Genomic DNA, 19,101 nt, shown 5'->3' with positions numbered 1-19,101 from the left:
GTGTGGCAGTCCCCTCCGAACTCAGACTGTGTCATTCCTGAAGAGGTAACATTACAAGGGCTTTAGAGGGAACTAGAAGGGCGATGTGTGGAAACAAAAGTAAAAATGAGTCAGGTGTAATCCACTATTGCTTCAAGTAACATTTCCATAGCCTTCCGCCCACCTACTAGACTAGGTCCACAGAAATACCCAACCTGTGCATTGTGGCCACATAAATCAACACTGCAATCTATCAGATGTGATGAACCTTCTGGACAGGACAGAACAAACAGTACAGTTTCCAGACATTTCTTAGGGCAGTGAGTGTTTTGAGGGCAGGGCTCCTGTCAGCAATGCTAGCTGAGAAGTAAAAGGTAAGGATTAAGACCTCCAACCCTGCAGGAGTCTGTATCTTGGCACTTTTACATACTTCTAGAAGTGCAGCAGGTGTTTGTATAGCATGGAAATCATAAATACCTTTGATCACCTACATGAAGACTGTCAAGACAGGTGGTAAAGGGGATATGGCTTGCTGAGCTTTTGGAAACACTGCTCTGCTCAGTGTGAGGAACCGCCAAGGTTAAGTCCAAATTCTGAAAAGTATCATGATATGTTAAACCACATCAAGGGTTTCTGGATTAAAATAATTGCTAGATTAAATTTACTAGTCTGAGTAATTTCTAGTACATGATAATGAAAGTAAAATCAGAAGCGGTTTAAAAAAACCCCACATTCTTCTATTAGCATCCAAGATAATGGAGAATCAATAGATGAAGGATATTTTAAACAGAAGCTATCCAGAATCTGAGAGAAGGGAGACAAATCCACCCACATCTATATTTTGCCAGCTCTGACACAATCAACAGCCAACAACCACAGGGATCATGTAACAGCACGTCTAGGAACACAGTCGCTTCACTGGGGCTAAGTCATCAGGGAATAAACACCGACAAGGGGGGCAGAAACGTCCCCAACTCTCCTGAATTCTCAGACCAGGACCTGTAATCTCCTTGTATACCAGAAGCACGGGACTAAAGTCTGGTTATTAACCTCATAGAAGAGTAGCTGTTGCTAATGCTTAAGAGCCTCGCCACCAGGGTTTAATACTCCAGGTAAAGTGGTTAAAATACTGTCCCTGTGAAACTCAGGTACTGTATGGCTGCTGCTGAATTTGCCAAATGGCTTTGTGACCCCACCCTTGTAAATCAGCTTGTTAATCATTATCGTCCTAGAAGTGATAAAGGTGTTTTATAAGCCCACACTGAAGCAGTAACATTAACTACTTACAGAGGGGCTGGTGTATTTCTCTGCAGATAACATTTATTAGAAGGCACTCTCTTTAAAGACACAGGTTTGCCTCATAACCTTCTTCTGGAGCACCGAGCAATCTGTTTCACTTCTTCCTCCAGCCTGATTTACATGTCAGACACAAGTGATGCCTGGAGGGGATGGGTTAAGTGATATGAAATCCGTAAAACACCTTGAACTACAGGTTCAAATCTCAACTGGATTGTCCCAGCCTCTCCTCCTAACAGAACAAAATTTATGATTATTTCTCAAGGCCAGACACACACTTGGCTGTATCTGAGAGACAGACACAGACAGAATTTGCCAGGAGGCACTGACGCAATGCAGAAGAGACATGAAAAGACCAAGAGGCACTGAGAAAATAGAAGGGGTAGTAGACATGAAGCTCATTCACCATCCCCAATTATATACATTGAAGGGATAGAAAGTCCTTTAATTATTGGGATTAGTGTCACAAGCACGCCTGGCAGATGGACGCTATCTGAAAGAGCAGTCAACAATTGTGCAGCTTTCCAGCATCCTCTAAAGATGAGGTTTCTGCCTCTTACTGGTTGTTTTCTTTCTGCCTCTCCAGAAACTGCTCGCCAGAGTCAAGCCTTTTGTGAACAAGCTCAGAGGTAAGGAAGTCCCCAGCTTCACCCAGACTTCAGAGTATCACAGAGAATGTACCTCCTGGACTGAATGAAAGGGAAAATAAAATCTCCTGAACAGATCGGCTTCGATTCACCACTATGTCCAACACCCTCCAAATTCCATTGGTGGAAGCTTTGTGGAGGAAGACTAAACACTCAGCAATCATCCTTCGCCTCCAGGACAGATAAGAAATACATTACTGAAAGAACTACCAATGATATAAGAAAATAGGGCCAGAAAAAACACCTCTAGAAACCTACAGCTTGTTTCTCACCCCGCAGCACAACCAACTCACAGATGACTGTCTGATTTGTTTAAAAACTCACCACAGAGATCCCACAACTCTCCAGCACCCAAAACAGCTGGAAAATTGTTCCTAATGCCTGCCCCAGATCTCTTTTGCTGCAGTTTCACCTGTGTTTCACGCTCTACCTCCTATCCTTTCATTGCACAACCTCTTTCAGAGACCATTTTCTGATGCATTCTCTTCTCTGTTGCAAGCGGGGAAGGGCAAAATGAGATTGGGGTGCACAAAGCTATTGATACAATGGTGGTCATCACCTATTTGCTATCTGGAGAACAAGTACGTATTTTCCACATTCGCTCAGTGTGGAGATTGGGCGCCAGAGCACAAATAGTAAATGGAATCTCCGCTCCATGACAGATTTCAGCAGGCCTGGGATTTCTGTGATGAAAACATGGACTTGGAGACAAGCGTGCTACAATATGCTTAGCTAAGGATAATGCAAGCTGCAGAGGAAAAAAAGGGAAAACATATTCCCTGGTTGGGAAGTTCCCTGTCATTTATATCTAGGGAACACACAATGCTCACGGACCACTAATTTCCTTGAGGATTTTTTCCCTTCCGTTCGCCAGATCCTTAACACTGCAAATTCTTGTTATGATTTCAATGAACAATTAATCTTCAGTTCAGAGGAAAGGGAAATGGAAGGAGGAAGGATGATCATGAAGTTAAAGCCCCGGAGAGGCAGATATCAGATCTCAGCTCTGCCCCATCTTTTGTGCAATACACTGGTCTGCTCAGCTTTCCTTGCTCTATTTTGACTCCCAGTCATCTCTTTCAGATTGCCTACCTTGTTTGATAAATTGCAAGCAACTTAAGGGAAGAATGATTTCTTATTATTTGTGTGCACGCACACAGGAATCAGTAACTAGGCATTGCTGTAAAGCAAATACGAAAAGAACAGCACAGTAACTTCAGGAGAGCCCCATCTTTTGTTGCTACAGCCATGCTATGGGCCACAATCCCAGCTCCCAACAGCACGGGTGATAACACGTCGTCAGACAACATCCTGAAAGGAAACCTGGTGATAAACACTGCAAAGAACAACAACAAAAAAATAATCACACAACCAACCACCAAATAAATCAAACTAAAGCAGAAATGAGTGAGAATTTGGATAAACAGAAATCACAAGCTCCCTTTGCCTTCTTTGCTGACGGCAGAGCCATTGCTGTTCATAGTCCTTCCAAACCAGACCGCTTGACATGCTGCACAGATTAGCCACTAACTATAACAGGCACTGAGAAGAGGGGGAAAACCAAAACAAGGTCAAGAGCAAATGCTGCTGATCTATGACAAGCACACAGAGGCAGGGGGCAAGGTGAAGAAAGAGTTTTACATCAATTAGGGTAGAAGAACAAAATAGTGACAGTCCAAGGGAATTTACAGCAGGAGGCGGCGAGGATGACAAGGTCCCTCCAAGCCCTTCCCCACTCCTCTCATGGAAAGGAAGAAAAGCCTGACATTTCAGCAGGTCAAGCTGACACAAGTGAGAAAGAGGTGGAATTGTCTCAGTATAAACAACACACCTGGAAATCACTTGTCCCCCTCCAGCCTGCCCTGCAGCAGGACTCCAGCCTCTGCCTCCACACTCACTGTGTTTCTATCGTCTTCCCTCCTTTCTCCTTTCCCCAAGGTTTCCAGGCAGCTACATGTCAATTTTGTCACACCCCAAGTTCTCCTAATCTTGTTGCCGGGATGAATTATAGGTTGTTTGAAGAAAAAGCTATTCAAGCAAAGGTTAAAGGCTGTTTTAATCAAACAAGGTTGAAAGAGTACCAGGAATTTGGCTGGTAGAGAACAGAAAGCACTTGCCTTAGTTAAAAACATATGTGACTCTAAATACACACACACAAGTAAATATGCATTCAGGCAGAGAGCAAGAGAGAATATATATATATGTGCTTTGTTTCGTGGTTTTGTTTGTGTTTTTTTGTTTTGTTTTGTTTTTTTAAAGATTAAGCAGTCAATTGCATGCAGAGATGTTAACTGGATCTACATGCCCACTGAGTATGATGTTATTTCATTACTCTTATCACAAAATTAGACACTTTGCTGCCTTGCACAGGACTGGATCAGGGCATTTTAAGGAGGAGTCCTCTGAAGGATGTTAGTACAAAAAAGCAACGTACCAAGACAATGGCTGGACTTAGAGCCTAGTGTTTCACCCTGATCTCCTGTACTGGGCCTTTCATTCTGCACGGCAAAAAAAGGAACAGAAGGAACCTGGCTAGCACAAAGCACTAGAAAAGGGGTAGCTTATAGAGCTACTACCTCTTCTAGGGGCTGAAAAAAATTAGAATATCCTGGGAGATCCCAGCTCAAAATCTGCAAGCCACTTGCACCACTGCTGGGTTGGTTTAGATAGAGTTTCATTCCAAAAAGCCACGCTTATCCCAAGCGGCCTAGAGTACATATTTACGTGAAAAAGCACCATGCATATTTAATAAGCCCTGTTGAAAACTCTGGTTTCAAGCAGCGCAAAAAACCAGTGCTGCTGTTAAAAATATCTATTAACAATCTTGCTATATCTCCACACCTCGTCGCGCTCTCCGTCTGACCACGGGCCACTCCGAATGACAGCAACTCCCTTCCCCAGCAGAGCCGCGATACAAAGGCAACGCCCGCAAGTTCATCGCCATTACCACTAATTGTAAGCAGAGCTGTCAGCGCTTTGGAGAGTTATACACACATCTGGAATATCGGCTAACCTGAAGGTTCCTGTTCTGCTGAGAGGCAGCTCAGTGCTCGCAAACGCCAGGGAGTGAAATAAATGAGCGATAAAGGAGCCACAGCCACAGGAAAGTGTACAAGCCATTTAATTGCTGTTTTGCTAGCAGACCTTTTAATATTTATGGCAATGTATATGTGTGTTTTGCACATCCTAGGACTATTTTCATATTCTTCTGCTAATACAAGTACCACAGGCATACAGGCACAGGTTGTAAAGGCAAGACAGAAAGATGGCTTTTCGCATTATGGTGTTGTGGTCCAAGTTGCATGTTGATATAGTTAAAATACAGAATTATCTTACTGCCTCGAAATCTTAATGTATTTAAATGGCACAACATATTTAAAACGAGTCAGACAGACTACCCCTGCAAAGTGCTGGTTTCCTTCTTTTGAACTTCATTGTGCTTAGGAAGTCTAATTTAAACATACACACAGTGAAGTGGGACCCATTTTACCTTAATCCCATTAGAAATCAGTTGTCTGGTGTTTCAGAAGCCTGCAGCAGAGCTGGGAAAAATGTCCAAATCCCACGTGCCTCAGGATGAGAACTGGACCGCTGTACAAATTAACAATGTGTACGGCCCTTGCCTCCCCATACAACCATCTGTTTCAGTCTACCTGCTACCAAATATTTAAGAGCAGGAGCTGTACCTGACACCTCAGTCAAAACCTACCACTGTTTCAAACCAGCTCTGCTCTAGGTGACCTCTTCCAGCACGTGGTCAACTGGATACTGGTAGAGATTTGAGAGAGCTGTCCTTTATGGGATGGTACGATCCCCATCCTATGGGTCTTCAACTGGGAAATCAACAGCAAGGACATAACTTGGCCCACTTCAAGTACAGGGATTGGAAGCGGCAGATCACCCAGAATGCTGATATTGTCTGCCAGGAAAGGAACCAGCACCCTCTCGACATTACAAGAAGTTCATTCAGTGTCAATAAACACCCTATCACCAGATGGGAACTTTATTTCAACAGCAATATAGGCAAGATAAAATTGGATAAAGCCAAAATGCAGAAGGTTCAACATGCCTCAGAGGAACAACTCCACCACCTATTAGCAACATTGATAATAGAAGCAACATCATTTGGACTTGGTCTCAAATGTGAAAAAACCCCTCAAAAGTTACTTGCGATTCTAAGTATTTCATCTTATCCTCAAGACATGGAGTGGTAGCTCCTCAGCCTCTGGTTTCCTCGAGCACTTAAGAAAACACTGTTTTAACTGGGCATTCTGCAACACTATCAGCCAGATCACCAGGTCAATTTAGAAGATGATTCTTACGTTTCCTTGGGAAGTTCAGTGTTTCTATAAAACTAATTTAGTCATAAGATAATGTTCATCCAGTCGCACTGTCAGGGCATTTAATAAATATCATAAATTTCACCCTATGTGGAGAAAAATAGTAACATTATCAAAAGTTCTGATAGCATTAACAACATAGTCTTGATATTCAAACACCAGTAGGTGAGTTAACATCATTAATTAGGGGCATTGCCAGGAAATGTCAATAACATCTCTTGAAACCAAACCTATGTTTTTACAAAATAATGTTTTGTTAAATAGAATCGTAGAATCATTTTGGTTGGGAGAGACCCTCAAGATCAAGTTCAACCACTAACCTAACACTGCCACTAAAACATGGCCTTAAGAACCTCATCTACGCATCTTTTAAAAACCTCCAAGGATTCAAATCTTCAGCCATCTCCGCACAGCCAGGCCTGCCAGAAACCTAATTCTACTTCTCGTTTGCCACCTCCTGCCCCGCAAGCAAAAAAACGGGCTTGCCTAAACTTAAAAGGATCTGTTGGTACAGCTCCACGGGTAAATCTCCTTGGTAAATAGAAGTTTAAGCTGATACAGTTTATATTGAATGAAACAAATAACAGCAGAAGACTTTCTCATTGATAGAATTGAGTTTGCACTAACGCTTTGACTGGTACAGCTACACAAGTTAAGAACAGGGGTGGGGTAGGGGTGTTTGTCAGGCACCTCTCCCAGTAACACTTCTAAAACTAGAGCAAGCCCAAAGTTTGTCAGCCAAAACACAGTTGTGTCCAGAAGTATAGCCACACTACTGGTTTCCACCAGTGCAGAATTGTGGGTTAGATGCCACATCCCATTCTTTTTATATGGGAGTAAAAAGAAACTGCTGGGCAAGGACGCCACCGCTGATGGGCTTGGAAATCATTAGGCTGTTCTGTTTAAACCTAAGCTGCGCATTTCTCAGTAATTGTATGAGGACTGAGCGATCAGAAAATAAATCTTACTTCTGAAAAAAACAGCAGGTGGAGAGCAAAAAGAAGTCCACATCTCCTTTCAGTTTTTGCTGTTGTTGGGACTCATTAAACGTCTAAATCTACCAGTTCTGCACATGTAATGATTGAAAGAGCATCTCCAATCTCCTCCTCCATCTCAGTCTAGGAAAATACAGGGAGGACCCAAATTTGCCATTGGAAAAGGAGGTGTGATGGAAGTACAGCATGGATTAAAAGCCTGGAAAAGTGAAAAAGACCTAACAATTTCTCTGTTCTTCTAAGGCTTCCTAATCCTGATCTAACAATATACTAGGCTCAAATTAGGTGGAACTTCCATTTCATTGAGGCTCATGTTTATTCTTGTTAGAGAACCTTATACGCACAAAAATTTGAACAGAAACATTAAGATTTTAGTTTTGGGAATGCTTCAGTTAGACCAGCTCTTCACTTAGTCCAAAACCCTATCAGACACTGTAATCAGTACTACATACGTCAGAAAAAGATGAAATCACTGATTTGTCTGTCAACAGGAAAGACACCTTCCTAATCTCCACAGTAAAAAACATGTATATTCTGAAACCTTATAATCTCTTTATCTTACATAGTGTAACTGTGGACATTCTCATTATGGATACTTAATCCTCTCAAAGACGATAAACTTCTGGCCTCAGTAATATTACTGTGGCATTAAGTTCCTCATGCTCGCTGTGTGTTCTGCAAAGCAGCATTTCTATTAAGGACTTCTATGCGTATTTCATATTCACTGTTTGACCTGTGCTATACAATTTTATTGTGAGAACAGGGCTCTCCTGTTCATCCTTTCTCTCCACTGTTCTTCACATTGTTTGTAGGTTCACCTACAGGTAGATAGTCAGGAAAGTTGATCTGAAGTAAATGGATGTTTTAATTAAATTTTAATGGATTAGTTTATCTACAATGTTAAAATGGATAAATTATGCTACATTAAATCCCTGCATGGACATACACATTCAGAATGAAAATGGCCTTAATACAATTTAGCTCACTTTGCTTCCAAAGTAAATGGAGATAAACCAAATGAAAGCCACTTATATTTTGAATAACACTATTAACACAGTGATTCAATGTAATTCAACTCATCATTTTAAATTCCCATATTTGCCACTTCATTTTTTTTTTTACTGAGTGTTCCTGTGTAAACAAGTCTTCAAATTATCCTTTTTAAAACTGCTGCCTCACAATTCCCATCCTTGACATCCAGCCATTTTTGCCATTATGTGGATCCTTCTTATTTCACCATATCTTTTAGGGGTAGTATCACCAGAATGGAGTAATTGCCATGATTATGAGAGCTTCTACAGTAAAGACCATCACTGCAATAATCTTTGTACACTTGTATATCTTGCTATTGAACATAAAAACCAGGGAAGACATTAGTTAACACTGTGTGGATTAAGCATCTGAATTTTGAACTCGTTACAATAGCCACTTCAAGTCTTTCACTATAAAAGCTCGTGTTAATATGGAATCTAATGTAAGAAGCAAGAATTACTTTTCCTAAGAAATGCAAGAATCTTGTCTGAGGCACCTTCTGTCCAAATCAACATTTAACACTGTAAAAACTGTTAGTGTCACCAAGAACAGTCACACAAAATGTATGTCCACAAAACCAGGGACACGTCCATTAGTAATGTCAGCACAGAACAGAGTTCGCACCTCCAGTAGGTTTAGGGTAAAGCCAGCCTGGACTGTGGCTGCACTATCAGGGACTACACTGCACATAAATAAGAGTAATCCATCTTTCCAGTGTACTACGTCTGCTAAACCCAGCAATTTCAGGAGTGAATACTTGCTTCCTAACACAACGAGATCGGAACAGACCTGGATATACAGATGCAGTGGTGCTACCCGTAACTCTGGGCAGATGACGCCGGGAAGCATTGGAAAGAAAAGCAAGTGTAGCCAACAGGGCAGAACAGACAACCTGCCACACTCGGTGTTTGTTAAATCTGAACGCACCTCATTAGTTATGTTGCCTGCTAACACCTCCAGTAGCAACAATGACGAGAGGATTCTGAGAACATGTATTTAATGGGAATACCGACAGATAGACTTGCTGTAAACTTGACTGTAGTCCCTGGGGCCCTGGTGCAGTGAGACCTTGCTGGGGTACACGTGTGCATTTGTGTTTATTTTCAATAAACACGCGCATACAAATAAAGACCATCACTTGCTGCCTCTTTGGTTAAAGGTCAGGCCTAGCCACATCTGCACTATGAGCACTTGTTAATGAGTAAACTGCTAGCAAACCCACTACCTCACCAGGATTTGGTGAGCTTCCAAAATTAAGGACATTCTGTCTCTATTTTTTCCCACTCTGCTTTTATCCTCATGGTTAAGGTCTTCCCCAGTAGAGCCCTGTCCAAACCATCCCCAGACCATGTATGTATTCTGTCACATTCATAAGGCATGAAGCTCTGTTAAGCCTGGAAAGAGATTTAAATTGGATTGAATTTTACAATAGTATTATATGTTGCTTCATCTACTGGCAAATAGGCATTTCAACTTTTTTTGCACCTAAGAACAGACCCTCATACCATATTTTTGAAACTCAGCTGCTTGGTAGGAAATGACCCATGTTTTCTAGGATCTTTAAAGAGAACTTGGCTAGGAAACAAATCAGAATTGAGCTGGGACTAACCAGGGTAAAGGTTGCTTATATCTGCAGATTACCCCTCTCTGCTTTTCTAATTTACTCACCATGCATTATCTTTCCATTAATCTTTAATAAACCTTTTAGTTAATTCCCAAACACATGCAATCTACATGACAGCAGGATACAGTGCAAAAGCGGCCCATGGATATGAGGAAATAGTCAGCAGAGGAATCAAAATGAGGAGAAACTTTTCGGATTAAAAACCATCCAAACTGCAGGTCAGTAGAAAATGATGAGCAATCAGGAGAAAGCAGTGGTAGGGAAGAAGGCAGGGGCTAGAAGGGTATTAGTGTTTCTTCGGCTGTTGGATTAATTTTCTCAATGGGGATCTCCTCCCCTTTCCACTCAGGTTCCACTTTCACAAAAACAGGAAATTCGATTTCAAATTCGGAGACTCTGAAATGTGGAAAACCCTCTCTGGGCTGACAATAAGGATACAGCTAGATCAAAAGGTAAATCCAATTTAACCCACCCCAGCAGAAATGGTAATTAAATTATATTGCCTCTAAATATGATAAGTTTGAGGCTGGGGCCCTTGGGGGAAGAAAAGGTGTCTTGCAAACACAAATATACACAAAGAAACATGCTAAAGGGAACTGCTAAATCAATGGATGAATTGTGACTTCTACCCTTCCTCCCTCCCACAGGGTGCTTGATAAGCTGCTGATTGCTTCTAAAACATCTACTACCAACGTTAGGAACTGATTAAGCAGCTTACAAAGCACTGGGGGCTAATAGACAGGCCCACCAGGGAGACTGCAGCTCTGGAGTTAAGTAGCTTGCTTTTTCATGGCTAGATTATTAAAGATGAGATAGCAGAACATGCTGAAAAGATGGGGAAACAATTTTACACCTCAGATGACTGGCCTTTTTATTTTATATATGGAATAATTTCTACTCTGTGACTTTACCAGCCAAAAAAAGCCACGTTTTCTGCAGTTCTGTGGTCTCCAGATGTGAGGGGCATCTGAACTACCTCAGTGTGTCAACACCCAGAACTATGCTAACCATTATCCTGCAGAAAAGACATCACTAGACAAAGGAAACATCAGTGGAAGAAGCTTAAAATAATGTGTTCTACATACCACTGGCAACGGCATTAGTGTGAACACAGATGTGCCCAGGCCAGCTAGGGCATCTCACCTCATTGCTTCTTCCATTGTGCATCTTAGTGCTGCAACACATTTGCCTATCCTCCCTTCTCGGCTTTTTGTGAAATTTCTCTTGTTTAATCTGGTAGGTAACAACATTCTGCTGTTCAGGTAGATGTACTGCAAAGTGGTTGCTCAGATCAGTCAATATCAATGCCAAGACATTTTTCTGGCACATTTACCTCTCCTGTGGCCACATCTGTCACAGTAACTCCGCAGGGCTTAACTTCGTGAAGCAGCCTCACTGAGGTTTTCGTGGGTTGGTTTGTTTGTTTTTAATTATTTTTTCCTCTCTTGTGGTAATGCCTAGCAGACTTTGTAAATAAGCACGTTACACTAGGGACTGTACAAACTCAAATTCCTGAATAGCTGTTCTTTCAAGCAAATGAATAAATGCTACTTGTCATCTGTAGCCTGAGCCTTAGATGAGCCTTTATTGATGAGATGAAAAATTTCTCACAGCAAAGTTCTCTTTGCAGACTACAGTTTTCTTTTGCAGTCTCTTTCTAGCCCCATTTCAACACTGACACTTTAGGCTTTCTCTCTCGTATTGCTAACCAACAGCCCTGTTAGCCCCATTTTACGTTAACTATAAACCACAGACGTGGCTTGGAAGTAAGGCTATATATGCTATGATTAGCAAGAAGGGGGGATGTACAATCAGCACTGAAGATGAGAACAGGCTTGATGTGGAACCAGAAGAATTAGTTGAAGAAACTTACCTGCTGAAGGTCTGCAAGAGAATAAAGATGGATTTGCTGGAGAAGATACTCTCTGGGAAAGATCCTGGAAAAGACAAGAATGGATGTGTGTCATGCCTTTTTGACTGGGAAACTCCGAGATTCCCTCTCCCCACCAAAAGCCTGTAGAACAACGGATGCTACAGAGTCCTTGTCAGAAACTGGAATTATGTCACCCTGTAAGCATCAACTAATTTTACAGCATCCCTCATGTGTACAATTCCACAATATGAACAAATGCTGTGCCAGTCTCAGTCTCTGATGGTCAGGTAAGCATGTACTGCAACTTTCACAGTCATTGAAAGCTCATCCTAAGCACAGGTGTTTCTTTAAACAATTAACCCAGTAATACAAACAAATAACTCAAACTACACACTGAAAGTATTTCTTATGGTTTTTAGTACAAGATTCCTGGTGTGCTAGAAAGCTGTAACAGTTAATCCCAGATGTGATTTATGGTTTTGTAAGCGAAGTAACTATATTGGGGAAAATGTCATGCCAATACTGTTCTCCCAACAAAGCTGATTGCTATCAATTCCCTTTTGCATACAGAAATATATGTATTGCTATATACTTCATAATGACTTATTTGCGAAAGACCTATTTTCCTTACATAACCCAAAGTTTCAGGCAAAACCATTGATAAGCCACTGACAGAGCTGTTCAGTAAAGCTAAATAACAGAAACCTGATCGGAGAAGTGATGTCCTAATTAGAGTGACTTACAATAAAATGAAAAACTGGGTTAAAGTAGCATTATAGAGAAAAATGGACCTTGTATAGGTGAGTGGATCCTAGCAAGAAAGTGGATGAAAACCTATGTATCTGCCATAAAGATGTCAGGAAACAAAAAAGTGCATCTAAGTAAAATGTCTATCTTTGTGTGCACACACAACCAACCAGCTAACAAGCTTTATTTTCCATCCACACAGAACAAATATACCACCACACTAAGGTATGGTGGGGAGTGGAGAATCACATCAGCCTTTCAAAAAAAGCAACTAAATATCTCAGGAGGTGCAAGTATTTTGCACTACGTGTTGCTTAGAGAAGAAATTGTGAAGTCAGTTCCTACGTAACAATCATGTGGTTTTAAGGCCATACAGAAACAACATTCTTGATATTATTAAATGCATGAACAAAGCCCTGGCAAAGATTGGTTTGTAATGGTAAAACTGAATGGCAGTGAAGAGAAAGACCACTGGACATGTCCAAAAACACAAAGATACTGAAAAGCTGATATGAACTTCCATGATCATATGAGACTACAGAGAAAGTACACAGGAACTCAAAGAGGAGATTTTAGAAGCTGTGACAACATAATTAGCTAAGACACAGATCAGCAGCAATAACAGTCCCAACTGCCATCTTTGACAAGAACACTGAATCTAAGAAATAAGGGAAGCACCTCAGTTTACTCTATTCCATTAGTTGTCATAAACAACTATCTGAAAGTGGTGCTTTCAAAGCTGTCTTGGAGGGACTAGGACTCTTCACTGCTGTTAAGGTGAGTGGTACAAAGCCAATCAGACAATATTTGACATTGAGATTCCTCATTTGCACATAGAAGATTGCTTGCTAAGGAGTCAACTCTGAAGAGCATTTTGAAGCCATTAGTATTTTTCAGCTCTGACAGAATTTCTTTCACTGAAATTTCCCTATCGTTCTCACCTGATTACACAGGCAGGCACTAAACAGTGCAGTAGATTTGCCAGGAACTGTATTATTTGCTGATGCCCTTACAGTACTGCTAAAGAAAACAATTAGCTAATGAAAGATTTCCTTTTTCAGGAAATGGCCTGGATAGCCCATAAGGCAGAAACTGCCAACGACTAATATCGATGACTAACATCACGTTCCCCTGCCTTCAAGTACCGTATTCTATTTCCCGCACGCTCTAACTCCTAATAAAAAGTGTGCAGATGAAAAGCAAACTCATGATGGAGGGAGGTCCCTCTGTCAGGGGGGTCTTGGCCAGCACAGGTGCTGGTGACCATCATCCTCTCCTGTACCTGTCCCCCTCTCTGAGGGATGTCAGTTTGCAGCAGCAGCTCTGCAGAGCCAGCGTCCAACGCTCCTCCTCCTTCCAAACCTATTTCCAGGAAAAGAAGTAGGCCCTGCCCTCCCAGCTATGCAAGACACGTATCCACACGCACATACCTGGCACTCAAGTGAGAGGAGCACTTACTGCCATTGCTATGGAAACTGAGGCATTAAACACTCTCAGTAAGTAAGGCTGGTCCAGCTTCAGATTTGCAGTCCTTCTGTTGACTCAAAAAAAAAAAATCACAATTTGGTTGTTGTGGACCACTGCTGAGCAGCCAGAGCTTCCAAGTACAACAGCATTTACAAAATTTCTGGTGAAGTAACATGCAGAGCTTCATAATGCTCCCTCAACACCTGCATGCGTCACCAAAGGTGGAGAACACACAGCTCCATCAGCATGAAACCACTGAAACGGCCTAAAATCAGCAGCTCAGTCCCTAATCATTTAAAACATGAAAGATGTACCCTTACCACACCTGTGGTGAGCTGAGCGGTTGTTTCAAAACCACATCTTGCTGTGCTGCACATCTGCAACTAAGATCTCCTCCCAAAAACTTCTGTTAGTCCCATTTGGAAAGAAAAGCCAAAACTAAACAGCTACCTGAACATAACTTGTGAAGCCACCTGTTTATTGGCAGTTTTGTCAGCCTCTAGTGGGTGCAGAGTAAGAGGCGGCAGAATATCAAAGACATTTTCAAAAAACCTCATCATAAAATGCAAGCAAATCATCTGGGGCAGGAAATCCATGCAGACCAAGTAGTCCAGCAAGCAAGAAAATGAATGCTGTCTGGTTTCCAACGGCTTGCTTGTCTGCGCAGGTTCTCTAATGAGATGATGCCTTATATAAAACCATTTTTGGTAGGAGGCACACAGGAGTAATTCAGAGCCACCTGCACCTCGACCCAGATGATTCCTTTCATGATGTCTTTGCCATCTCCATCCCACTGTCAACTGCAACTGAAATTGGCCAAAGGAAGCCCAGGTCAGCAGAGCACAGCAGGTGGATGGGGCTCACACAAACCCCACACCATTGCATTAGTGTCCAAAGTACGGCATGGCATCCAGATCAACCGAAAATCACAGAGCAGGCTAAGATAACTACACTTAGAGACATTTCACTAGAAATAACACATTTACTTTCCGCACAAGATGGAGCTTTGAGTGTGCTTGGGTTATTATAAGGCCTTGATCCAAAAGAGACCAAAACCTCATCTGGGTGTTCCTGCTCCAGCAGGGGGATTGGACTGGATGATCTTTCGAGGCCCCTTCCAATCCCTGACATTCTGTGATTCTAAAAAAAAAAAAGTGCTTGCATTTTATAACATTTTTTCCTTGATATACAGGTCCTTTACAAACACTGAGCGGGAAATCTCTGGTAAGTTATTTGAAGCAAAATAAAAGATGTCAGTTTTGTAAATCTTTTGATCAATGTGCTGTAATGAACTGGATTTTTTTTTTTTAAAGTTGGTCAATTAAAAGCATTCAATAAACAGTGTCCTTTCAGTCAAATCTTAACACAGAAAAAAAGAAAAAACTGGAGTGAGCTAGACAGAGGTCAAAAGCATGTTAAGACTCATCACAATAAAAACTCAAACCTCTGCTGCTTCAGAATGTGACCCGTGACCCTTGAGAGGCAAACGGTATTGAGTGCACGTCCCACTAAAAGCACCTCCTAAGCTTTCACAGTTTGGAAACTCCCGGAGCAGTTTCACCATGGATGCAAAACAGAAGGGTTGTGAGTCACAGGGCTGCTGTGCCAGAAAGCCTGACTACCCGCCACGGTTAAGCCTGCAATGAACAACCCAAGTTCAATGCTAACCAGCGCTCCAGCTTTGCCAGTTCCTGTGAACAATGAAATCCAAAGTCCTACTGGTTAAAGGTCTCTAAATTGCTTTATTGTTATGTGCTAGAAATAAAAGCAATCAACACAAGGAGGAAAGAAACCCACCAGCGGAGACTTCCGGTCCAACTAAAAGAGCAAAATTGAGCATTCTCAGTTTGCGATTATGTTTCTTTTTTGCTTCATACTTTGTAATCTGAGGCACAACCTTCAGGCAAGATAGAACCAGAAATTTCATCCGTTCCCTTTCGGATGATCTTATCAGGTAAGTATTTGCACAAACAAAGGTTATCTTTTAGTGTCCTCCTGCAAACAGAACCAGTGATAAGACTTTGCTTTTTGCATTTGGACAAAGTGTGTAGTCATGGTGCTTTGTTAGCACTAAGTAATTGCTCTGCATTTAAAGCTTGTTTATCATCAGCTCAGCTAATTTTTCTCCAATGGGTTAAATACCCTGACAGTTCTGCTAGAGCTACAACCAATTAATCTGCCCAAGCCTGACACTATAACCAGAGTAAAAATGTGATAAGCAGAGCGAACTCTTCATTCTACAGCACAACCAAAAGAAACCAAGTCCGCTGGCAGGTGGGCACAACCACGGCTCTTTTGCACCGCAAGTCCTGCTGAAACCCGGGGTGCGCGGCGGGGAGGTCGGGAAAGCTGGCACTGCGATTTAACGTGCCAGCCAGGAGCGCCTTGTTTGACCAGGCTGAGAAGCGTATGAGTGAGCTGTGACTCACAAGAGCCGCAGATGCCCCGGTCCAGCCCGCAGCCTCATTCACCGCGCTCTCCACCCTCTGCAGGAACCTGCTACACCCACCGCTGGCACAGCACCCCGGCTACCACCTGCATTTCCTCATACTTACACCACCACCAATTTACTTTTAAGCTACTGCACCACGCTGCAAACTAAAGCAGCTGATGGGCAAGCACACGCTGATTACCGCTGCTCCCGCGTTTGTTTTTGCCCCTTAAATGAGGGGCAAGGGATCCTGCGCAGCCCCTGCAGCTCCACAGGTTGTGCAGAGGAACCACGTACGCTCCAATCTCAGCAGGAACACTAATTTTTCAGAGTTACTGTTCAAGAAATACAGGGGGATATCAGTGAATTACCGGTTATCCCAAATACATGCGACAGGGTAAATAACATCTCTTGCAAGGTTTTCTCTTGCAATTCATTTGACAGGGAATCTGTTAATTGAGGGTAGAGGACAGCATCAGAGGTGAGGGGAAAGGTAGGACTTTTTTCCAGTGTTGCTAATTCTCATAGTTTTATTCAGGCTTTTGATTCTGTGTTTCCTTGGAAATCTCACCTCCGGGAAGCTGGGAGAGGAGAACCCCAACTTTCCAGTCAAAAAAAGGTTACTCCGGAAAAGTGGGGCCCTGGGAAACCTGGTGATTTGAAAGTCAAAAGGTAATAATAAATTTAGGAATTTAAAAGAAAAAAAACACTCATTTAATTCTTGCGGTATTATACCAGATTAATGATTTTTAATAATTCTATGGGTTTGGCTAAAAAAGCATTTGTGAATCATTTCACATTCATGAGGTACAAACACTCCTCCGGCTACATTCTGGGAGCAGCCTTTCCAAAATACCTTCAACCCACACTAAGTGCTAGATTTATTAGCAAACATGTTCAGGTCAGGTATTGTTTCTTGTTGTTATGAAATTCCCCAGGAGCATCCCTGTGTTAAAACAGTTACTCTTATCATCCATCAGCAATCCTGAACCAGTATAGAAACTTTCAACTAAAATGCAGTACATTAACTCTCTCCTCTGTGGTTACTTGAGCAAGGGTACGGTAACATTGTGAAAGACAAGAATTACTACAGATCAAACTTGGGAATCAAGTACTACTGTTACTAAAAGCAGAATGTAGAGAATTAGAGGTACACAGCTTCATTTTTAAATCAAAATAGCTCAAATCCCCCAATTAACTTGAAATAAAGAATAAGAAAATGCTCTCTGTTTTTGCCAGGCACTTGCCGTTTGCTGCTGGAAGTTCTGTTATAAAAATACAGAGATAAAAACGGCACAGGTCATATTTAACATGATAACACTTATAACAGGAACTTCTAAAAACCATTATTTTTTTAAAGTGGTCTAATCTCAAAAGATTAATAGAAAGCACCCTTTTGAAAAATGTCAAATACTACTGGTGTATTTGACAAGGAGGTGCAGGTGAGCCCCTAGACCAGAAAACAAACTGAAAGCCCCACCTGTCCTCTGAAAAACTTATCATATATACCCTGCCATGCTCCTCAGCTGGATGCTGACCATGGCAGAGCACCAGCTTGTGCTTTCAACCTTTCCTTGGCTTGATCAGACAGCAGTACAACCTTCACCCTGTCTGCTCCGGCACACATCTTGTTGCTCTCCATACGTTACCCCTAGTTGAAACAAAAGCTCGAAGTCCACCACAAATCCATCCCCTACAGTTTGAGCCAAATGATTTTTTAAGATGATAACCTGAAAGGACGCTATATACACAGTTACTTCTTCAGATAGACAGAAGAGCTGAAGCAAAGAGGGGGTCTTGCTTGTAAGAGCTCCATCAACAGGCATGTATTATTTCAGCTACTGCAATGATTACACACACAGGAGATCTATATAAAACATCAAATGGCTCGTGCATACTTCTCTGCATTTGCCTTCTCACCTTTCCTTGCTTTGGGCTGTTGTTTGGTCTTAACACTGGATCCTCTCAGGATATCCAGATATCCTCTTTGAATGAGTTTCTCTCTTGTCCTCTTTCCAACCACCCATGCAGCAAATTTTCTTCTTCTCTTGGTCTTGCCATTAACTCAGAGCCCTGAATGCTATGAAACCACATCCTTTTCTTCCTTTCCTGCTCAAACTTTCATTTTGCAGTCTACTGCTTCCACAAGTTTTGTCTTTGTTTCCCTACTTTAGGATTTTCCACCCTCCAAACGGCCCTACCCATTGCAAAGAAAATGGAGAAAACAGTCTCCTTTGGCTGGACATGACTCAATGACCTTCTGTCATCCTTGGTTTGAAAGACGACACGGTCCCAGCTTCACATAGGTGAGGTATTTGGTGGCACAGTGATTGCATGAGATCAATCAGGATTCCTGTGATGTGTTTAGACAGGTTCCCCAATTGCCACACAAATATTTTGAAAGTAATCTACTCTTGTGTCAGAAGCGATATATCTAAGGCTCACTGTAGGAAGTGACAGGAGTCTATTGTTCAACATAACCGAATTTGGGATTGTTCCACGTTGTGCTGACAGACAGGCCGGCTCAGCCAGGACCATACGTCTGCGGCACTGGAGGTGCTACCTTCAACCCCCTGCTGTCACAGTAAGCTCTCGTTTGGTCTTCCTATGAGACGCTACGTAACATATCCAGTGTTGGAGTTTTGCTTGAGTAAAACCAATGTATTGCTC

General features: G+C 42.0%; 1 protein-coding gene across 3 annotated transcripts in view; it reads right to left on the bottom strand.

The window, feature by feature from the left end:
- The window catches only part of PLEKHM3 (pleckstrin homology domain containing M3), an 81,729-nt gene that overhangs the window by 18,833 nt on the left and 43,795 nt on the right, over positions 1–19,101 (bottom strand). For 2 of the 3 annotated variants that reach the window (XM_065841114.2, XM_071811434.1), the window contains one exon: positions 11,787–11,850. In XM_065841114.2, the coding sequence (XP_065697186.1) occupies positions 11,787–11,850 (64 nt within the window). Of the gene's footprint in view, positions 1–11,786; positions 11,851–13,955; positions 14,068–19,101 lie in introns of those variants that run through there. The other variant, XM_071811435.1, reaches the window with a different exon arrangement.

Source organism: Patagioenas fasciata, chromosome 7 (assembly GCF_037038585.1).
Source record: "Patagioenas fasciata isolate bPatFas1 chromosome 7, bPatFas1.hap1, whole genome shotgun sequence".
NCBI lineage: Eukaryota > Metazoa > Chordata > Aves > Columbiformes > Columbidae > Patagioenas > Patagioenas fasciata.
The sequence above is the reverse complement of the archived record's forward strand: the minus strand, read 5'-3'. Positions and strand labels throughout refer to the sequence as shown.